The sequence below is a fragment of the Micropterus salmoides genome, unplaced genomic scaffold (assembly GCF_014851395.1).
Source record: "Micropterus salmoides isolate LMB-PRFRI ecotype aquatic unplaced genomic scaffold, ASM1485139v1 Ms_hic_scaffold_15, whole genome shotgun sequence".
Lineage (NCBI taxonomy): Eukaryota > Metazoa > Chordata > Actinopteri > Centrarchiformes > Centrarchidae > Micropterus > Micropterus salmoides.
Window position 1 is genome coordinate 14,888,740 of NW_024040596.1, and position 18,102 is coordinate 14,906,841.

At 39.2% G+C, this 18,102-nt stretch overlaps 3 protein-coding genes across 4 annotated transcripts; 2 read left to right on the top strand and 1 right to left on the bottom strand.

Annotated features, from left to right (window-relative positions):
* Positions 1-1,671: 1,671 nt before the first annotated feature.
* On the top strand, positions 1,672-4,219 carry sp9 (sp9 transcription factor). Its single transcript, XM_038720525.1, has 2 exons — positions 1,672-1,809; positions 2,369-4,219. Exons 1-2 carry the CDS (start codon positions 1,789-1,791, stop codon positions 3,665-3,667), a joined length of 1,320 nt encoding a protein of 439 aa, XP_038576453.1. The 5' UTR covers positions 1,672-1,788; the 3' UTR covers positions 3,668-4,219.
* A 1,583-nt stretch (positions 4,220-5,802) lies between these two features.
* Positions 5,803-11,730, bottom strand: cir1 (corepressor interacting with RBPJ, CIR1). The gene is made up of 10 exons (XM_038720523.1): positions 11,568-11,730; positions 9,983-10,077; positions 9,737-9,810; positions 9,590-9,603; positions 9,367-9,419; positions 9,220-9,268; positions 8,624-8,744; positions 7,710-7,816; positions 7,348-7,433; positions 5,803-7,003 (listed from the first exon to the last, which is right to left on the bottom strand). The coding sequence occupies exons 1-10, from the start codon at positions 11,637-11,639 to the stop codon at positions 6,301-6,303; spliced, it is 1,374 nt and encodes a 457-aa protein (XP_038576451.1). The 5' UTR covers positions 11,640-11,730; the 3' UTR covers positions 5,803-6,300.
* A 532-nt stretch (positions 11,731-12,262) lies between these two features.
* Positions 12,263-18,009, top strand: scrn3 (secernin 3). Of its 2 annotated transcripts, XM_038720527.1 has the most exons (9): positions 12,298-12,368; positions 12,503-12,546; positions 12,624-12,793; positions 12,907-13,088; positions 13,286-13,485; positions 16,356-16,568; positions 16,645-16,807; positions 17,416-17,596; positions 17,686-18,009. In XM_038720527.1, exons 3-9 carry the CDS (start codon positions 12,638-12,640, stop codon positions 17,845-17,847), a joined length of 1,257 nt encoding a protein of 418 aa, XP_038576455.1. In that variant the 5' UTR covers positions 12,298-12,368; positions 12,503-12,546; positions 12,624-12,637; the 3' UTR covers positions 17,848-18,009. The 2 variants fall into 2 exon arrangements, with proteins under 2 accessions (XP_038576454.1, XP_038576455.1); XM_038720526.1 differs by lacking the exon at positions 12,503-12,546 and having other exon boundaries at positions 12,263-12,368.
* Positions 18,010-18,102: the final 93 nt, after the last annotated feature.

The window sequence follows — 18,102 nt, forward strand, 5'->3', positions numbered from 1 at the left end:
TGAAATTAATTTAAGAGTAAATCCATAGTCAGATTTTTTTATTTACTATTAAAGTATAATGAAAAGAAATGTCCTTACATCCTGCGTTCATTTTCACTTAATGCTCGAACTATTTCGACTTCTTTAGCAACAAATGACTTTGTTTATGTAGAACAGACATTTTATACTGTTAACAGCACTCTGCCAAATTGTCATGATTGCAAAAATGATTCCATTTTCTTGGCAGCGCTCAGTATTTGATGAGTCTGATTTTTATTCACCCTTCCTAAGGTGGGTTTTTAAAGCAAAAAAAAAAAAAGTATTTGAACAAATTGTGCCTGTGTTGACTGGCAGCATTCACAATCTATAATGGGACATTATTTGCCCGTTTTGAATACTGTAATGGACATCTTTCGGTCAAGCCTTTCTCTGGAAAATTGCTTTAACTTTTAAAGGGATGATGAGTCACGTCAGAGCAGGTCAATTTTACATTATGCCATTATCACTGGGCACGCTATGGGATATGCGGGCTGATTGAATTTTGATATTAAAAGACAAAAAATAATAAGAATAGCGAGTTTAGGAAAATTGTTGAAACACGGCATCCTCTTAATTGTCCACAATTTAATTAAATGAGTGATTAGGTTGGCATTAGATTATATTTCTCAGCTACAAGACAGGCAGCTTGCCTCCTGTTGAAGCTCTTAAATGGACACGACTTGCGGCCTTTCAGGAGGCATCGCGTGGATGCTGAAACTTTGTTCCGCCTATAAAATACTCAACAGATCTGCCACGCGATAAAGCAAGCTGTCATTTTAAGTAACCCTCACCTGCACTCCCCTAACAAGTGAGCGGGGGAGGGTGGGGGCAGGAGCGCGAACACGCACACATGCACGAGCATAGACGCTGGTAGATTTCAGCTGAAAGTAAACAAACTGTAGGACATCAATTAGGACTCATAATCTGTGTATTCAGTGTAATTTTATTCAGACAGCTCATAAATGTTCTAACCGCGGGTGGAGCAGTTAAGTCTGCGCTCTCAGGCCTGTTTCTGTACACTTTCACTAAATTTAATCCGTCTTTCCAATATGAACATCAGCACTTTAATGCAATAGATTGTAGGACAGAGAATATAATACAAGTTGTTTCCCTCCGAGCATTAACTGTGCCATGCCTCACACGTAGCTGCATGCGCCGGCTATACTGTTTTGATAAAGTCATCAGCAACAACAGCATCTCTCACGTTGTTCAGGATACCATATACTTAAATAGCAGCATTTTCTCAATGACGTGTTGCGCATGTTCCATATATTGAAAATCCGAAGGGAAACCTGGAGCTACACAGTGTCGCCAAAATCCACAAACGCTTTAAAAGTGAGTGAAAAGCTTACCTCTCGGAGAACTGACGCGTGAACTCAATTCTGCAATGAAAAGAGACATTGAGTCTTCGTGTGAGAATACATAAAAATAACTGTATGCATTAAAAAAAATGCCAAATCGTGTCTTGTATGACAGTCTGAGCAGAGGCTGCACAACAGATGATTGACGGCGGGGTTTTTGGTGTTTCTGTCTGCGGTCGGGTCTCTCATTGGCTGACTTCATCCCCAGACATGAATGCGGCTATCAGATTGGCTGCGCGTCCTCACCAGCTGTACTTCAAAGAACACGCTCTCTACAACTAGGTAGTGTTGGGAGCTGCGAGCCAAGAGAGGAACCGTGTGACCCGAGTCAGACACGGCGAGTCTGAATCAGTTGGGGCCGTACAGCATTAGAATCGCGAACACTTTCATCACGGCACAGACCCTGGATATGGCTACGTCTATACTTGGGGTGAGTCTGATTTTGTATTTATGCCTAAAAGTTGTGCGTAAAGTTAGGCTAACTCACCCTGCTTTCCTCTGCAATAAGGAATGTTTGCTGCTCTTATAAACATGCTTGCTTTCAAGTTAGAATTTATTATTTACATTTACTGTACTTGTTTTGTTAGTGGTTTATTATTAAAAATAAACTGTTAGTATAAGTGCCGATAGAGCTTGGCGTCATATTGATAAAAACAGAGCTGTTAAAACTATGTGTTTTTTGGTATTTTGTACTGGCTGTAGGCTGCATTCCCAGCAGATATCTGACGCAGTTAGGCTAATATTCTTAGAAAGTTTGCAATAATATTAGGTTAACTTGTAGGTTATATTGTAGCCTATTTGATACATGCGTGTTAAAACAAATTTCCCCGTCTCTCCAAACACATTTATCTCAGCTCAAATTATAGGCTACTTTTAACATAGGCTACCGTCAACAATTATAGCAATATTTGTAGCTGGCTGTTTTAACTCCAACTTGTGTGTGTGTGTGTGTGTGTGTGTGTGTGTGTGTGTGTGTGTGTGTTTTTCAGGAAGAACCGCGGTTTGGAACTACACCTCTAGCTATGCTGGCTGCAACTTGCAACAAAATTGGTAACACCAGTCCTCTTACAACTTTGCCTGACTCGAGCGCTTTCTCAAAAGGTGGATTTCATCCGTGGAAAAGATCCTCCTCCAGCTGTAACTTGGGATCCAGTCTGCCCGGTTTCACAGTAGCAACAAGCCGCTCATCGACAGGACTTACACCAACCAGTGGCACAGGCAACAGCGCCTTTTGCTTAGCCTCCACCTCCCCGACCTCGTCTGCATTTTCCACAGAGTACAGTGGTCTGTTTTCCAACTCTGCCAGCGTCACATCCCAAGAGCCCGGGCAGTCAGCTTTTATCTCCAAAGTCCACACATCAGCAGAGACTCTTTACCCGCGGGTGGGAATGGCGCACCCGTACGAGTCGTGGTACAAGTCCGGGTTCCACTCGACCATCTCTGGCGATGTTGCCAACGGTGCGTCCTCGTGGTGGGACGTCCACACTAATCCCGGGTCGTGGCTCGACGTCCAGAATCCTGCAAGCACCCTCCAGACCTCACTGCACTCCGGGACGCCTCAAGCCATCCACTCCCAGCTGAGTGGCTACAACCCGGACTTCTCCTCGCTGACGCACTCGGCGTTCAGCTCCACTGGAATCAGCCCATCTGCGTCTCATCTACTGTCCACCAGTCAGCACCTGTTAACACAGGACGGTTTCAAAACAGTCATCCCCACTTACACAGACGCTTCTGCCGCCAACGCCATGATTTCTGGGGGCAGCTCAGGAATAAGTAGCTCCTCAAGGTCGTCCAGGCGGTACTCCGGCAGAGCAACATGTGACTGTCCGAACTGCCAGGAGGCTGAGCGGCTGGGACCCGCCGGGGCCAGCCTGCGGAGAAAGGGACTCCACAGCTGCCACATTCCCGGCTGCGGTAAAGTGTATGGAAAGACATCCCATCTCAAAGCGCATTTGAGATGGCACACCGGCGAGCGGCCTTTTGTCTGCAACTGGCTTTTCTGTGGCAAAAGGTTCACTCGGTCCGATGAGCTCCAGAGACACCTCCGCACCCACACCGGCGAGAAAAGGTTTGCTTGCCCTGTGTGTAACAAGCGCTTTATGCGGAGTGACCATTTGAGCAAGCACATCAAAACGCACACGGCCGGTGGAGGAGGCAAAAAGGGGAGCGACAGTGACACCGACACCAGTAACCTGGAGACCCCGAGGTCCGAGTCCCCAGAACTTATTTTGGACGGGGTAAACCCCAGAATCACTGTTAAGGATCCGTCTCCTCATGACGAGCCCTAATGTGGCTTCACCCCAAAAATCACACAAGATTCAAAACTGCACAGAATTGAAAAACGGGTCTTATCTGACAGACAATAGCGGAGAAAATATTTCAAGAAAGCGATTGCAAAGTCTAAAAAAATATATATTCTCCACAGGCGTAACGAGTATTTTCATTCGTAAAATCCATCTAAAGAAAACACAGTGATTTGCTGTAGGCCTTTGGGGATTTTTAGGGGCAACTTGAAAATGAAATGGATGTTTGCTATAAGGGCGCGCAAAACCTGTTGAACTTTGGTTGGACAATGTGAGTGACATCTTGTATATTGACGACTAAACTATGTGTTATTTTCATGTAAATGTTAGGCTATGATTGTTTTATTCGTGATGGTATCCTGGAAATCAGGGAGTTTACTTTCGACGCACTTTGTGGATATGTATGTACACAGCTTTTTCAACTTTGGTTAACCATTTTATTTCTTTGCTAAAAAATATCTATATATAAATGTTTACCTGTATAAAGTCACACGTATAAGACTTTCATTTTATCGTAATTAAAACATCTCAAAAAAGGCTGTAACTGTGTGATGTAGATTTTATATTTTGTTTAATTATTTGTGTTAGGATTTAATTTGAACAATTGTTTTATTTAATTTAGACATTTATTTTAAATCGTGAGTGCTGTGCATAGGGTATTTTATTCTTGAAATCACCTATAGCTTGACTTTATTTCCCCTATGGAATAAATCAATGTTTAATGCCCCGGAAAAAAACATTTCATGCCCAAATGAAAATCTTGTTAAATGCTATTAATTATGACTTGGAGCACATCGCAGCCCCATGTGTCTTGTATCTGCGATTAGGGATTCGTGTCTTATCAAATATCTAATTAATCTCCGAGACATCTTTTGTTCAGTTTCACTTTATCGGGGGGTTTCCAAGGGGGTTGGATGATAAAAGGTCCCTGAATATTTATTCTAATTGTCCAAATTAACTGCTTCAATTTGCATACCAATCGATGGACGGAGAATAAGGATATGGCTTCTTTCTCTTTTGCCAGAAGCCACATAGATATGGGAACAGTTTTTTAAACTTTAGAAAAAGAAAGGGGCAAAGAGTCACATGCAAATGTTGAATTTGAAATGCTCTTTGCTTGGCGCAGTCAAATGGTGTCTGCATGTTATTTGAATATCAGTGGCCCCGTTTTGAAAGGGTTCAAGGATGCTCTCTGACTTCTTTGTGCTTACCCAGTGCAGCGTCCGACTCTCAAAGAAAAAGCCGGGGAATAATTACAGCGTGAGTCCAGGTCTGGGAATACGTCAGGGAAAAGCATCTCATCCAGACACCGCCTTTTTTTTTTTTTTTTGAAGAGGATGTTAAATTGACCAGAAGGCAATAGAGGGAAATTGTTCTCATTTCCTTTTGTGCAACAGCGGCTTCAAGGAAACGGTCAGATAGTGAAAACTACCAAATAACACTATTTGAATTTCATCAAAATATAAAAGGACAAACTAGAAACAACGCTTGGGTCAAAATGTCGAAATTTAAGCGTTTAAAGGCCACATCTACTCACTTTTTTTTTTTTTTTTTAGATAAATTGAATTGTTGATTTTTTTTATTTAGATCAAAATAGTTATTTCGAGTCTAGATATTGGGAACTAAACTGAACGTGTCAAAAAAAGAAATGTAAATTTAGGCCTAAATACACAAATATTAAATAACAGAAAGAAAGAACTGTCCAATTTAGGTGGCTTAAAAAATTCAATTCTACCCCGTTTTCCTATTTCAAAATACAGAATATGCATTAATAAAAATACACAGCGAAGCTTTAGTTCACTGCCTGCTTATGTTTAGTTTCTAGAAAGCTATATGCTGCATTTAGCCTATACGCTGGATATTTGGAGACAAATCATGTGTTTTGTTTGAGTTTGACGCCTGCAAAAACTCAGCAGGACATATTATAAAGCTTTAGGGATAACACATTATATCATGCCATTGAGATAAACAGGCCTGGAAATTAAAGAAACAATGAAAACAATTTTTTTTAAATGTGCATGCGTAAAGGTGTAATAATTTGTTATCAGGTGCCCAGAGCTTAAAGACAATTTAGTAGTAAGTCATAAAAGACTGGTAACTAATCAATCAACAGACAAATCCACATTTTCATCAGATACTTTGATGCTGACATTTATTTCATCCATCGCAAATAAACGCATTAAAATCAGATGATTAAAATTTTAATCAGAAAATAAAAGTCCAGATTTTTTTCCAGGAAACAATACAGCTTACAACGTCGACACAATAATGGGCATAACATAAAAAGCTGCAGCAACAGAAACTAGAGGCCAACTGACCATAAGAACGAGTCCCCCCCCCCCCAATCAAGGGATCATAGCTGCAAAATTGCTTCTAATGGTAATCAATTAATTTAGGCCCCTTCATACAGCACAAGACAACACAAGTGTGCAATGAGTTGCATCTAGTTATTAACTGTCCACTGCTTCCCTCTACTGGAGGAAAAGAAGACCCACGCACAATATCTGCGATTTTTAATAGAGGGACACTGATTACCAATAGCACCTAACAGTCATCAAAAAAATAAAATAAAAAATAAACATTTTCATTTTTTGTTTAATATTGTAAGAGGGAAACAATCAGTGCTTTCTTTTGGCTCTGTCTTGGCTTCTCTCTCTTCTCTCTTTACTCCTACTTCTTCCTCTGCCCTCCCTTTCGTTCATCCTTTCCCTGCTTCTGCTCCTCCCATCTGCTGTTCTGCCCTTCCTTCCATCTGTGCTACTTCTGTTCCTCTCACCAGCTCCACTGTGACGCCCATCTTTACCTCTGTCCTCCCTGCCTTTCTCGCGGCTCCTACTTCTGTCCAAGCCAGACTTAGAGCTGCTAGGTCTCTGCCTGTCCCTGCTGTTGTGTCTCTTTCTCTCTTGACCTCCCTCCTGCTTGATCTTGTTCTCAGGGCTGCGATTTCGACTCTTGGTCCTTCCCCTCTCTGTCCTTGTTTGTCTATAATCTCCGGACTCCTCTTCAGGCTGCTTCTGTCTAGTGTGGGGGCTCGGTGACCTGCTCCTATGAGAGGAGGCCTTTTTCTGACTCTTGACTCGCCGCTCGCTCTTAGAGCTGTTATCCCGACAGGAATCTTTTTTCTTGTTCTTCTTTCTCTTTTGGCTCTTGAACTTGCCATCACTGTCTGAATCTGAGCCACTGTCACTACTGCCGCTGCTATCGGAGGAGTCCGTAGAGCTGTCACTACTTTCGTGCTTTTTCTTGTGCTTTCTTTTGCTTTTCTTCTGTTTCTTGCTCTTCTTTTTCTTGGCTTTCTGCTTTTCTAGGCGATCAAGTTTTCTGTAAAACAGGAACAAAAACATTCAATCAACATTCTCCAAAAGGAGCATTACTATTAAAGTCTATGAATTAAATTAAAGGAAAGTGTTTAAGGACCTTTAAGGTCAATGTAACAATCTGATTATTTTTTTTAAACTAGATGTATTTTACTTTATTTTAAATAAATTTAGAATAAAACATCACGATAACCTTGAAACTCATCAGATCATTTATCAGGATTTCCCTTCAGCTTACTCGATCAATATGAGGCTTATAAATATATATTCAAACTGTCAAAAAACAAAAAGGTAACAAGTTTAAAGCTTTCGTACATGAAGACTTGTAAACTGTGCTACACTTTTTACCTGAGGAGCTTCTGTTTTTGCTTGGTTGATAATGACTTCAGAAATTCCACCTCAGGATCATCCTCTTCATCACTGGCAACATATTCCTATAAAAGCACAAAACAACAACATACAGATGTATATGACACTAAAAAGGGCCAATTTGAGCAAATCTATTTTTGATTAAATCAACAGCCTTAAACAATGATTTTCTTGTTTTAGAAAATCTGTTCACTTGACTTAAGTTGCCCTAATAACTTGCCCCTTTGTGGCATATTTATGGGCTAGGGACACACCAAAGATATTGTTAGTGTTCTCTCTGTGAAGGTGTGTGTGTTCATATATAGTCCTGTGTGTGCAAAGAGTGCGAGACAGACAATTACCTGCGATGGATCACAAACAGTAGCATTCCTACCAAGGACACATTTTTTCAGGGCAAACCCACTGTTTCGCATCTCCGCCATTAACTCCGAGGGGTGCATCGACGGACCTGTTAGCACAAATCACAGCCTCAGAGTCCCATTGATGTCAAACCCATGCCAACCACTATCTCCACAGTGGGAATTTCAGGGGCGGCTTTGTTAACAGAATGGGACATCAAATCAACTCACTCCACTTCCGGCTGAGCAAATCATACAATATCATTCTCTGCCAAAGCAGCAGTTAGAGGAATCAGAATACACAATAATTACATTTTTTTCTCCCGGCACAGGAGGGGGACCATTACAGCACTCCACCATCAACACCATGCACTGACTGGACTCTCCCAGGGTAAACATTATTACTTTACAACGCAACTCGCTGATTGCAGAAGTCAGAATCAGCTCAAAACTGGGAGCTCCAGCTGAAACTGGAGAGGAAAGATGCAGTAGGTGTACCTGCAGCAAAGTCTGTGACAGACTAAAGCTAACCCACAGGCCACAAATATCAAACACCACAGATATTATGCCTCCCTGTTTTATTTTGTACCAAATACAAGTCATTCTTTTTAACTTTTTTCATTACAAAAACAACCCATGTTTAAATGCAATATATATAACTTTTTGGGAACCAAATTTCAGCAGGTAAAATTTCTATATATTTTTTAATTAAACTTGTAATGATTACTTAATGCAAGTGATCCAAATATTTATATAATAATGTTAATGCAACTTGCCGCCGATGCTTATGTCAGTTAATTAATTACTTAAGTTTTATTCAATAACATCAAAATAAATCTGCAAATAAAATGGTTGTGGTTTCTTTACATACATATCAAGAAATAAAACTGACTGTGACATGACTGTATGTACTTTACCTGCTGCCTCCTCTGTGGCCACAGAGCTGGCATTGATCCCCGACAGCCCATAGAGAGGACACTCTCTGTCTGTGTTCACATGTCCCCATTTGTGACATTTGATGCATCTCACATTGCGAACCTGGAAAGTTAACAACAGACATTACTTTGAATTGTCTCAATACTGGAGATGTATGCATAATAATTTAAACAAAACCACGATACACATCGTTGAATAATGGCAATACATACCTGTAAGGCAAAATGCATCCCATTAATGTGTTATACTTACAAAGTGTATTATATAATACAGAAGTTCCCAATTGTTTCAGCTTGTGACCTCTAATTACAAATCACTGTCTACATGCAACTGCTAGTCACAGGTTATATTTGAGTCTGTACATGTGTTGCAACCAAGGCATAACTTTTCCTTTTGTGTTTAATTTTTGTAGGATTTTTCATGGTGGTGCAGAGGTGAAAGTACCCAGTATTTCACAAGAAAAAAAGGAAAATAAAACCATTTTGTTTAACTGTAATTTTGTGACCCCTTAGATTGAACCCCAAGCTTGGGAATCCCTGGTGCAGTATGTTTCAGATAAATGAAAATCATCACACACCTGGATTCCGAACGGCTGATCTCTAATATTCATGTCATCCTTTGCATACCTACATGAGAAAATTAAGGGTTAAAAAGAATGCATATTCTGGAAGAGTGTTGGACAACATGGCAAGAAAATATCAGTGTATAAACATTAACTACTTACTTCTCTCGAGGAGCCACCTTCTGCCACTCAAACTTGTACTCTTCTTCCCCGTCCTGAAAAGCAGACACATTTTCAACATGAATTTTAGTATGCAAAACCCTTGTTGTTATAAATGAATGGAAAATCAATGCAAAACAGACCCAACATGCATAAATTGTGTACACATTTTCAATGCATTCTTATTGGGGAGTTGTATAGGTTTGATATTTTATCTCTGTTTTACCTCTTTCTTTTCCTCTTCAGCGCAGAAGACAATCATACAAGAAAAAACAAAAACAAATGAAGTATTAAACATTATTTGGCAAAATAAACATGGTGTTTGGGAAGTTCAGTTAGATGGGATCACAACTGCTCGGCTCAGATGTCTTACCATTAGATACTCCAGGTGGAGCCTCGTACATAAAATTGAGGCCATTTTTAACACGATCATCCCCCATCAACAACCTAGAGATGAAAAAATATTTTGTTCAACATTTTCAAAACATTTCTGTAAAAACAAAAAGTTGAAGGTATTCAGAAAATGTCCACTGGCCTTGAAACTTTAAAAATGATTCAATATGTCTAGTTTATCATTAGACTCTAAATAAGTTACAGTGCTCTGCAATACTGATCCTACCTGTTGTTGTAAATGTCCTGCTCTTTCAGATAGGCCTGCATAAGTTCTTCTTGCTTGGTCTTCTCGAACGTCAGTTTCTGTTCTGCTATCCATACCTGTAAGATAAAGACAAAAGGATGATTACAGCACACATTCTTTCTGCTTGGTCTTGCATTTCCAACACATTTTTGGGGTCAACATACTTGCCTGACAGACAAGTTAAATGGCTACAAGTCAGTTAATTTCTACACAGCTGTACATGCAATCATAGACCTGTACCCACCTTTCAAACCAAGGTCAGGCTGAGATGATGTGTTGAATGATCAAACAGAGGATGGATTGGCAACAATTTTTCAAGCAAAAACAGCATACATTCATTGGTTTCAGCTTCTTGTATGTAAAGATTTGCTGCTTTTCTTTGACTTATGTTAAAGTGAATATCTGAGGAAATCAGCTTGGATCAGCTGAAATCAGCTCTTGGGAAATAGTGAATGGCATGTTTCACTATTTTCTGGTACTTCTTAAACTCAAAGATAAATTCTGAAAGTAATTTATTTCACTGTTAGTTGTAGCAGTAATGCAAATCAATGAATAAAGCACGTAAACATGCATTTAATCACTTATTAAATGTATTTGGGAGGTATGATTGAAAGGTGTATATGGGGCAGAGATGGAGCAGTGGTTAAAACACATGCCTTAAGTGGGAGACCTGAGATCAATTCCCAATGCGACACATCAATGTGTCCCTGTGCAAGACACTTAACCACTAGTTGCTCCAGAGGCGTGTAACCTGAGACATGTATAGCATATATAAGTTGCTTTGGATACAAGCTTCAGCTAAATGACTAATTATTACTAATTATTATTATTATTATTATATACACACACAATATAATGATTGCCAGCTAATATAGTGTATCAGGTGTGCCTAAGAGCTTGTCTCTGGGCAGTGCATAACTAAAATTACACAACATACACACACCAAAGAGGACATACAACACTACAACATCTAGAAACAACACTGAGCAAATATTAGCAACCAAAAGCACATAAAATTGTAGAACAACTGCACTGATAGTATCTTTGTTATTCCACCAAAACCTAATAGTAGGATGTGAGTACTCACACGTATAAAGCATTTGTGTGAAGTTATATGGCCACGACTCTTCAACTTTTATTTTTTTATATTATATATTTTGATTAAACAACTTATGATTTAAAATTTTACAGAGATGCTCTCCATCTAAAGACCACAACAGCAAACTAAAGAAACACTGTACCTTTTACTTTAGTTTAGCTAAGATTAACTGTAACGTTACCAATAGCTTTGTTCAACGCTAACTGCATACTTGGTGTGAACTAACGGTGTAAAACATCTATGTAGCTTAGGTGTTTTGTCTTCACCCATGATTAATACAGAATAAAGCGTCCGCTCTAGGGACTATAACGTTACATTTTCTATCAAGTAATTATGAAATGGTTCACGATAGCTCTTAGTAGCTACCGGGGCTATGATAAGCAATGAGCATAACGTTAGCTAGCAGGCTAATCTGATGCAACGTCAAACTATTCTCAAACAGTAACGCTAAGTGTAGCTACCACTCACCTTTTTGATATTTGACTTCGACGCAGGGTGAAAATCCTTTTTGCACATGAAATTTGCAAACGACTTCCCCATGGCTGATGATCTGTAAAGGCAAACTTTGCGTAGTGTTAGCTAACGGACTCGCTAGCGTAGCTTCCTCCGCAAGTAAACAAATGCGAATGAAGATGCTTCTATATTGGTTGTTAGGGGGCTGGGGGCTTTTGAACTACAGAAAGAAGTTAAAATAACATTTAAACTTCATGTATGCGAAATAAAAAATAAAATAATAAAATACATATTTAAATCCGAACCACAACAATCAGTGCTGATTACAAATAGAGTTACATTATTTAGAAAATATAATACGCCAAAACCTACGTTGACTGATTTTAATTATTTTAATTAAAATGTTATCGTTACACATGGGCATCTGCTTCACAGACAGATGCAATTACACAGTGATTCTTTATATAAAATTATGTTCTATCTGATGACAAATCTCTCAACATCATTAAAATAAAATAAAAAGATTTGGAAGACAACTTTTTGGACAACAACTGCTATCGTAATAATATTGGGAGAGTAATACAGATTAAACAAATAATTATAAGGCACAAATGTAAGAAAAGGAGGGATTTTCAACCCTCTGTGCCTTCTTAACCTGTTATTCCATGAATATAAACCTGACTTCAGCTCAGTCACGTGACTCACTGTACTGGTTCCGTGTCAGAGAACGTGAACTGTGACCGATTAAATCATATGGAAACAGAAATGAGAATAGAAACTGACACTGACAGTGCGCGGCAGGACTGACAAACATAGGTAATGTTAGCTGGTTGTAATGATGAGTAATCTTTAGTCACAGCATTACATGACTGCACATTGGCTTGTCTGGCTATCTGGCGTCACAGCATACATAAGGCTAACTTCTAACTCTAAATCTGAATTTATATCAGTGAGGTGTGTTCAAGGTATTGGTGCACTGGCTGCTTATGCTAAGGTAACCATGCTTCTGTTCATCAAATATGAGTAATGTAACCTGTCCAATCAGTGGTTCTTTCTGTTTACTCTCAACAGGTTTGTGATTCAAAATGCACCCATCCTCCTGTGACACCTTTGTGGCTCTGTCCCCCTCCACTGAAAGACAACGCGTCGTCTTTGGAAAAAACTCTGACAGGCCTTGTGATGAAGTCCAAGAGGTTGTGTATTTTCCTGCCAGAGACTATGGTGCAGAGGAGAAGGTTGAGGTAGGTGACACAGACAGCTTGTTATTTCCCTCCAACCTTCAATTTCCCACATTGTGACTGCTCCTTGGTGTGTGAACATGCCAGCTTATATCCCTGTGTCCTCTTGTGAACAGTGTACATACATAGAGATAGAGCAGGTTGCCCACACTCATGCAGTTGTGTTGAGCAGACCGGCGTGGCTGTGGGGGGCAGAAATGGGCGCAAACGAGCATCAAGTGTGTATTGGAAATGAAGCAGTGTGGGGCAGAGAGAGTGCTGACGGCGACGAAGCTCTTCTCGGCATGGATCTTGTCAGGTAAAGCCCCTGGAAAAGCCAATTGTTTGCCTCTGCTACTTGCCAAACTATCCTCAACTTAAGGTGCAAAGGGAAATGTAATGCCATTGTATCAGCCAGAAACAATTTATTATGTATTTTTCTTTAGTTGTCTTCTGTCTGTTCAGAGTATATTTGTGAGAAACACAAAACATGACCCTGCAACTACAATTTTCCAGGCTTGGACTTGAGAGAGCCGACACAGCTGAGAGAGCTGTGAATGTTATCACTGAGCTGCTGGAGAAATATGGCCAGGGGGGATCTTGCATGGAGGATGAGTGTGGCTTCACCTACCACAACAGCTTCCTCATCTCAGATAGGACAGAGGCATGGCTGCTGGAGACATCAGGGAAGTACTGGGCAGCAGAGAGAGTGGAAGGTAACTGCACAAAGAATATAAAGGATAGATGCTCATTGGAAATTCAAGGCGAGGAAATGAGTTCAAAAGGCACTTTATTTTATTATTCTGCCTGCAGTACCATAATTTAAATCCACAAAGAAACCATGGGAAAGTAGGCATCCTAAACAGGTCAGTAGCTTTATATAGAGTCTATGGTCAGTAGTAAAAGGGGCAGAAATGAAATTTGCTCAGTATGTAAACAAAGACAGGCACTTATTCCTAGAGGCACAACATGTCTCTAGAAATAAGAAAAAAGGAGGAAGTGACATGATAACTATGCCATAGTCAAAAGCCTCAACTATAAAGTGACAGTTTACAGCTTTTGGTAAATCAAAGTTTTTAACACATTGCAGTCAGACTCTGCTAGATTAAATATATTGACTGATTTTATTATCACAGATATATTGGTTTATCACAGACATATTGGTATCTGTGTATAAAAGAAGTATATAAGAAATTGCAGTACAAAATGGCAAAGATATGTTTGAGGTTGTTTATAATCAGTGTCACCATTACATAGTTTGTCCACCAGAGAGCGCTGGCAGGTTAGTTTTCCAACTGTAAAATGTTCCACTCAGCATGTCTTATGCTGCGTTCCAGACTGCTCGGAACTGTGAAATTTCCAAGATGAAATACACTACTTCTTACCCCAAAGCGTCCCGGGTGCATGGTGGTGCATGACTCCTCCGAAAGTGAACGGAAAACATGGCTTACCGGGACAAACTGATGTGTCTTTGTGAAGTGTGCACACAATTGAAACCTGAACAGTGCCCTTGGTGTACCTATAAAAACATAGCCAACATTTTTCTATATACATAGCTTTTGTAGGCTGTATAAATAACTGCATATAGCCTATTGTTTTAATTAATATCATTTATTATAAATTTTACCATATTTTATGTACATTTAATTATCTGTTAAGCTCTGTGTGTGTGTGTGTGTGTGTGTAGCATGAAGGGACTAAAAACTTTGGTTTAGTTATATAACCTTGTATTGTAGGCCTATAATGACAAACAAACAACCGGGTAATATTTCTATATCAATTTATATGCAGAACATTTTAAAATATATGATAGTACGTATACTTGTAATTAAAATACATGCAAATATGCTTCATGTTGCCTTATAGGTTATGGTTTACCATTTATAATGTGTGCTTCCATTGGCGCTGCCATTATTGTGTGACATCATTCAGATGCTACTCGTGAAGTTGAGGTTTTTTCAAGAATTCCCACTTCAGGTGGTGTTCCGACATCAGTACTTTTTCTAGTTGGAGGTTGAAATTTCTGAGAGCCTAGAATGCAGCATTAGTTACAAATCTTCAATAACCAAATTTAAGGGATTTATAAACTCTCAAATCAATATTGGTATTGGGCTCAAGAAATACAGTATCTGTAGCCCAAGAGGACCTGGCTGTTGCTTTTTAAAAATAGCAGAACTTCTCCCTCTGGTCTCTTTTATTTAAATAAGTTACTAACAATAACAAAGGCGGGGATTATTCTGCCTTTGCCATCATCTCTGGTTCATCTTTATTCAAAACAATGAAAGTATCTCTTTTGGATCTTTAAGACATTTGAAAATCTCAGTCTTGATTTTGTACCCAGTCATAACAGAAAAGAAAAGTTTGTATAACTTGAGTCTCATTGCCAGCATTGACATCAACTGTCAATTTGCATGTTAGGACATTATTGTTCGACTTCGTCCAATTTAAGATTTTTCAATGACCATACAAGATCATACACTCTGTTTGACTCTGCTTTACCGACAACCTTCAGCAAAAAAGCTCAACACACACTGCATGATTAAAAGTTGTCCATACGGATAACTGAATGTTAAACTCATATTTGATAGTTGAATATGTACTGTAAACCTAAAACCATGAAACTTACCAAAAGTACACAAAGTATTTGGGTAGCAGAGTCTAGTTACTTTTTTGTTACTTACATAATCAAACACCTGTAACCTGCAAGCACAGCTGACCCTGCTGGTCGGTTGGTCAAGTGATGACTTTATACCTCAATGAGCAGTCATGTAACTTATTAGCTACATCAAAATTCCCATTAAGATATGTAAAATTTTAAAGCATATTCTAGCTGAACTGTGTAAAATTGTCACTAGCTAGTTTGACAGGTATCTCTTCAGTCTCAATGGAGTGGAAAAAAGATATACTGCCAAATTATTATTATTATACTTTAAGTATAATTACTTTTACATGCTGGATGCAGGAAGAACAACTTGGCTCAGCTTTCTCATTCAATATAACACACACTGATGGATTTATTGCTTTATTGGACTGCATTTGACATCAACAGTGATTGGACATCCACATAAAATGTGCAGAATTTTTCCTTTAACTCAAACTAACTGATGCTACATTTTCAGGTGGCAGCATTTAATATAATTTAATAACAGAAATTAACAAAGCGATAGTGGCAGTTTTAAAACCTGGCTTTAATTGATAAAAGTTGAACTTGGCATTTATGCTAACCTGTTCAAATGCTACTCCACTTGCAGCCTCTAAGTAACTGTAAACCAACGACAATGCGGTTGATGTCTACCATCTTGTCCGCAGCCAGGTCCTTCTCCTTTAAGATGCCAGTCCAAGCTTTTCTTATGATAATAATTTTTCACTTTCAAATTAAAGGGCTACCTTCCTTTTTGTGTTACTGCAGTCATAACATAAAAGTCAGCTTAAAACGGCCTCACAAGTGAAGTAGTAGATAAACAGATCATCACATGGACATTGATATATAATAACACTGAACACTTTGTGGTTTCTGTTGAATAATGGCATTAAATGTATTGTATCAGTAAGATGTGACTAATCATCTCTTTTTACACTTCTCTAGGTGGATACCGCAACATTTCAAACGAGTATGGCATAACGACTAAGATAGACAAGGAACATCCAGGAATGAGGGAATATGCACGAAGCAAAGGCTGGTGGGATGGAAAGACTCAGTTCAACTTTGCCACAGTCTTCTCCTTTTTGACTACAGCCAGAATTGAAGCCTCTGGGACCCGATACTGTGCGGGGAAGAAATTGCTGGAAAAGAGCTATGGTAAGTAATGCGCAGGAGGAAGATGATACGTGACTTCTACCGCTGTTTATGCATGTGTTGATTTTCTGTACTGAAGGTCACATCACTGCTGAGTCAATGATGGGTATCCTGAGGGATAAAGAGAGTGGCATCAACATGGAGGGCATGTTCATGACCACAGGAAGCATGGTGTCTGTGATACCCAGGGATCCCACTCTGCCAGGGGTTCACTATTTTACAGCAACTCCAGACCCTGAAAGGTACAGCGCTTCATCTCACTTGGGCTGATAAAGTGTCCTTTAAATTAAATTTGACAGCAGTTGGGCCTGAACAATTAATTGAAATCTTTTCGAAATCGCTATGTGGCCTACTGTAATTTTCAAATTGCAAGAGTTGCAAGATTTGTTAAAGGTAATATGTGTCAAAATACCAACAAAAATAAATATTGTCGTGCTGCCTACACATCATATACAGACTTAAGAAAACAAATTTGTTTGGTGCAGATCAATGCAAAAATCACAGCATAATAATTAAAATATATTTCTCAATGAAAATGAGAATAATTATGTAAAAATTATTGCCTCAAAAATTGCAAATCATGTATAATCTGACTTTATATTATATTAATTAATTTATCAAAAATATTAATGATGATGCATCCCTTTGCTCAAGGCCAAACGCCCGAAGCTGCCCTAGGCTGCAGGTCTCTGGACCACTCTTCTCTGTTTATTCTCTTTTGTTAAATAAAGTCTTTAAAGACAACAGTTGGTTGTAACTCAATTCTTTGCTTAACCCCTCACCAGGAATATAATTTCCACAACACCGTTAATGGTGATTTAATAAGTATCTCTTATCTTTTGTGCAATAGGTCTGTGTTCAAACCTTTCATCTTTGTGAAGAACCTCATTCCGCTGAAAGAAACAACTTCTCCCACTTATGGTCAGGATGACCCTGTGAAGAAGAAACCCCGCTTCCAGTGCAAACCTGACCGCAAACACGAGTTGTTTGTCAAACATGAACTGGTGGCTGCCATCACTGAATCCTACAAGGTTTTCTATTTAATTTAAGCCTTTACCTAAATGTGTAATTTAGCTGCAAAAAATTTACTTAAAATTGTTTTTTTGTTTGGTGTCTATAGGACAGAGGAAAGAAGATCACAGAAAGTTTGAGGCAGCTTGAGAAAGAAAAGATGGCACAGATGGAGGGCCTTCTTACACATGGTATTGAGGAACCTGACATTTGGGCAGATCTGTTCTCAAGCTCTGTAAAGGAGGAGATGGCTGTGTACAACAAAAGCTGAGAGACCCACTACTTGTTGGAACCACAGAACAGGCCTGAAGGGTGACAATAGCAGTATCTGCCTCTGCAGTTTACCTTCTAGTCGGGTAGAAGTACAAATATGCTCGTATGATAAATCAGAATACAACTGAATATTTATTAAAGGGCAATTTCTGAATTTTAATTTTCACATTATTGGAGTCAACAAATTGGTACAAGATGTTTTGTGTTGGTCCTGCGCAGGAGATGGCTTCAGCTGGCAGCCAGTTCACAGCCC

Coding starts and splice junctions, on each gene's coding strand:
- cir1 (XM_038720523.1), bottom strand. CDS start 11,639: ATGGGGAAGTCGTTTGCAAATTTCATGTGCAAAAAGGATTTTCACCCT. Junction 9,811..9,982: donor CAGGACATTTACAACAACAG/GTAGGATCAGTA, acceptor TTTCATCTCTAG/GTTGTTGATGGGGGATGATC. Junction 7,817..8,623: donor GGCCACAGAGGAGGCAGCAG/GTAAAGTACATA, acceptor TTGTGCTAACAG/GTCCGTCGATGCACCCCTCG.
- scrn3 (XM_038720526.1), top strand. CDS start 12,638: ATGCACCCATCCTCCTGTGACACCTTTGTGGCTCTGTCCCCCTCCACT. Junction 13,486..16,355: donor GGCAGCAGAGAGAGTGGAAG/GTAACTGCACAA, acceptor ACACTTCTCTAG/GTGGATACCGCAACATTTCA. Junction 17,597..17,685: donor CCATCACTGAATCCTACAAG/GTTTTCTATTTA, acceptor TGGTGTCTATAG/GACAGAGGAAAGAAGATCAC.
- sp9 (XM_038720525.1), top strand. CDS start 1,789: ATGGCTACGTCTATACTTGGG. Junction 1,810..2,368: donor TGGCTACGTCTATACTTGGG/GTGAGTCTGATT, acceptor TGTGTTTTTCAG/GAAGAACCGCGGTTTGGAAC.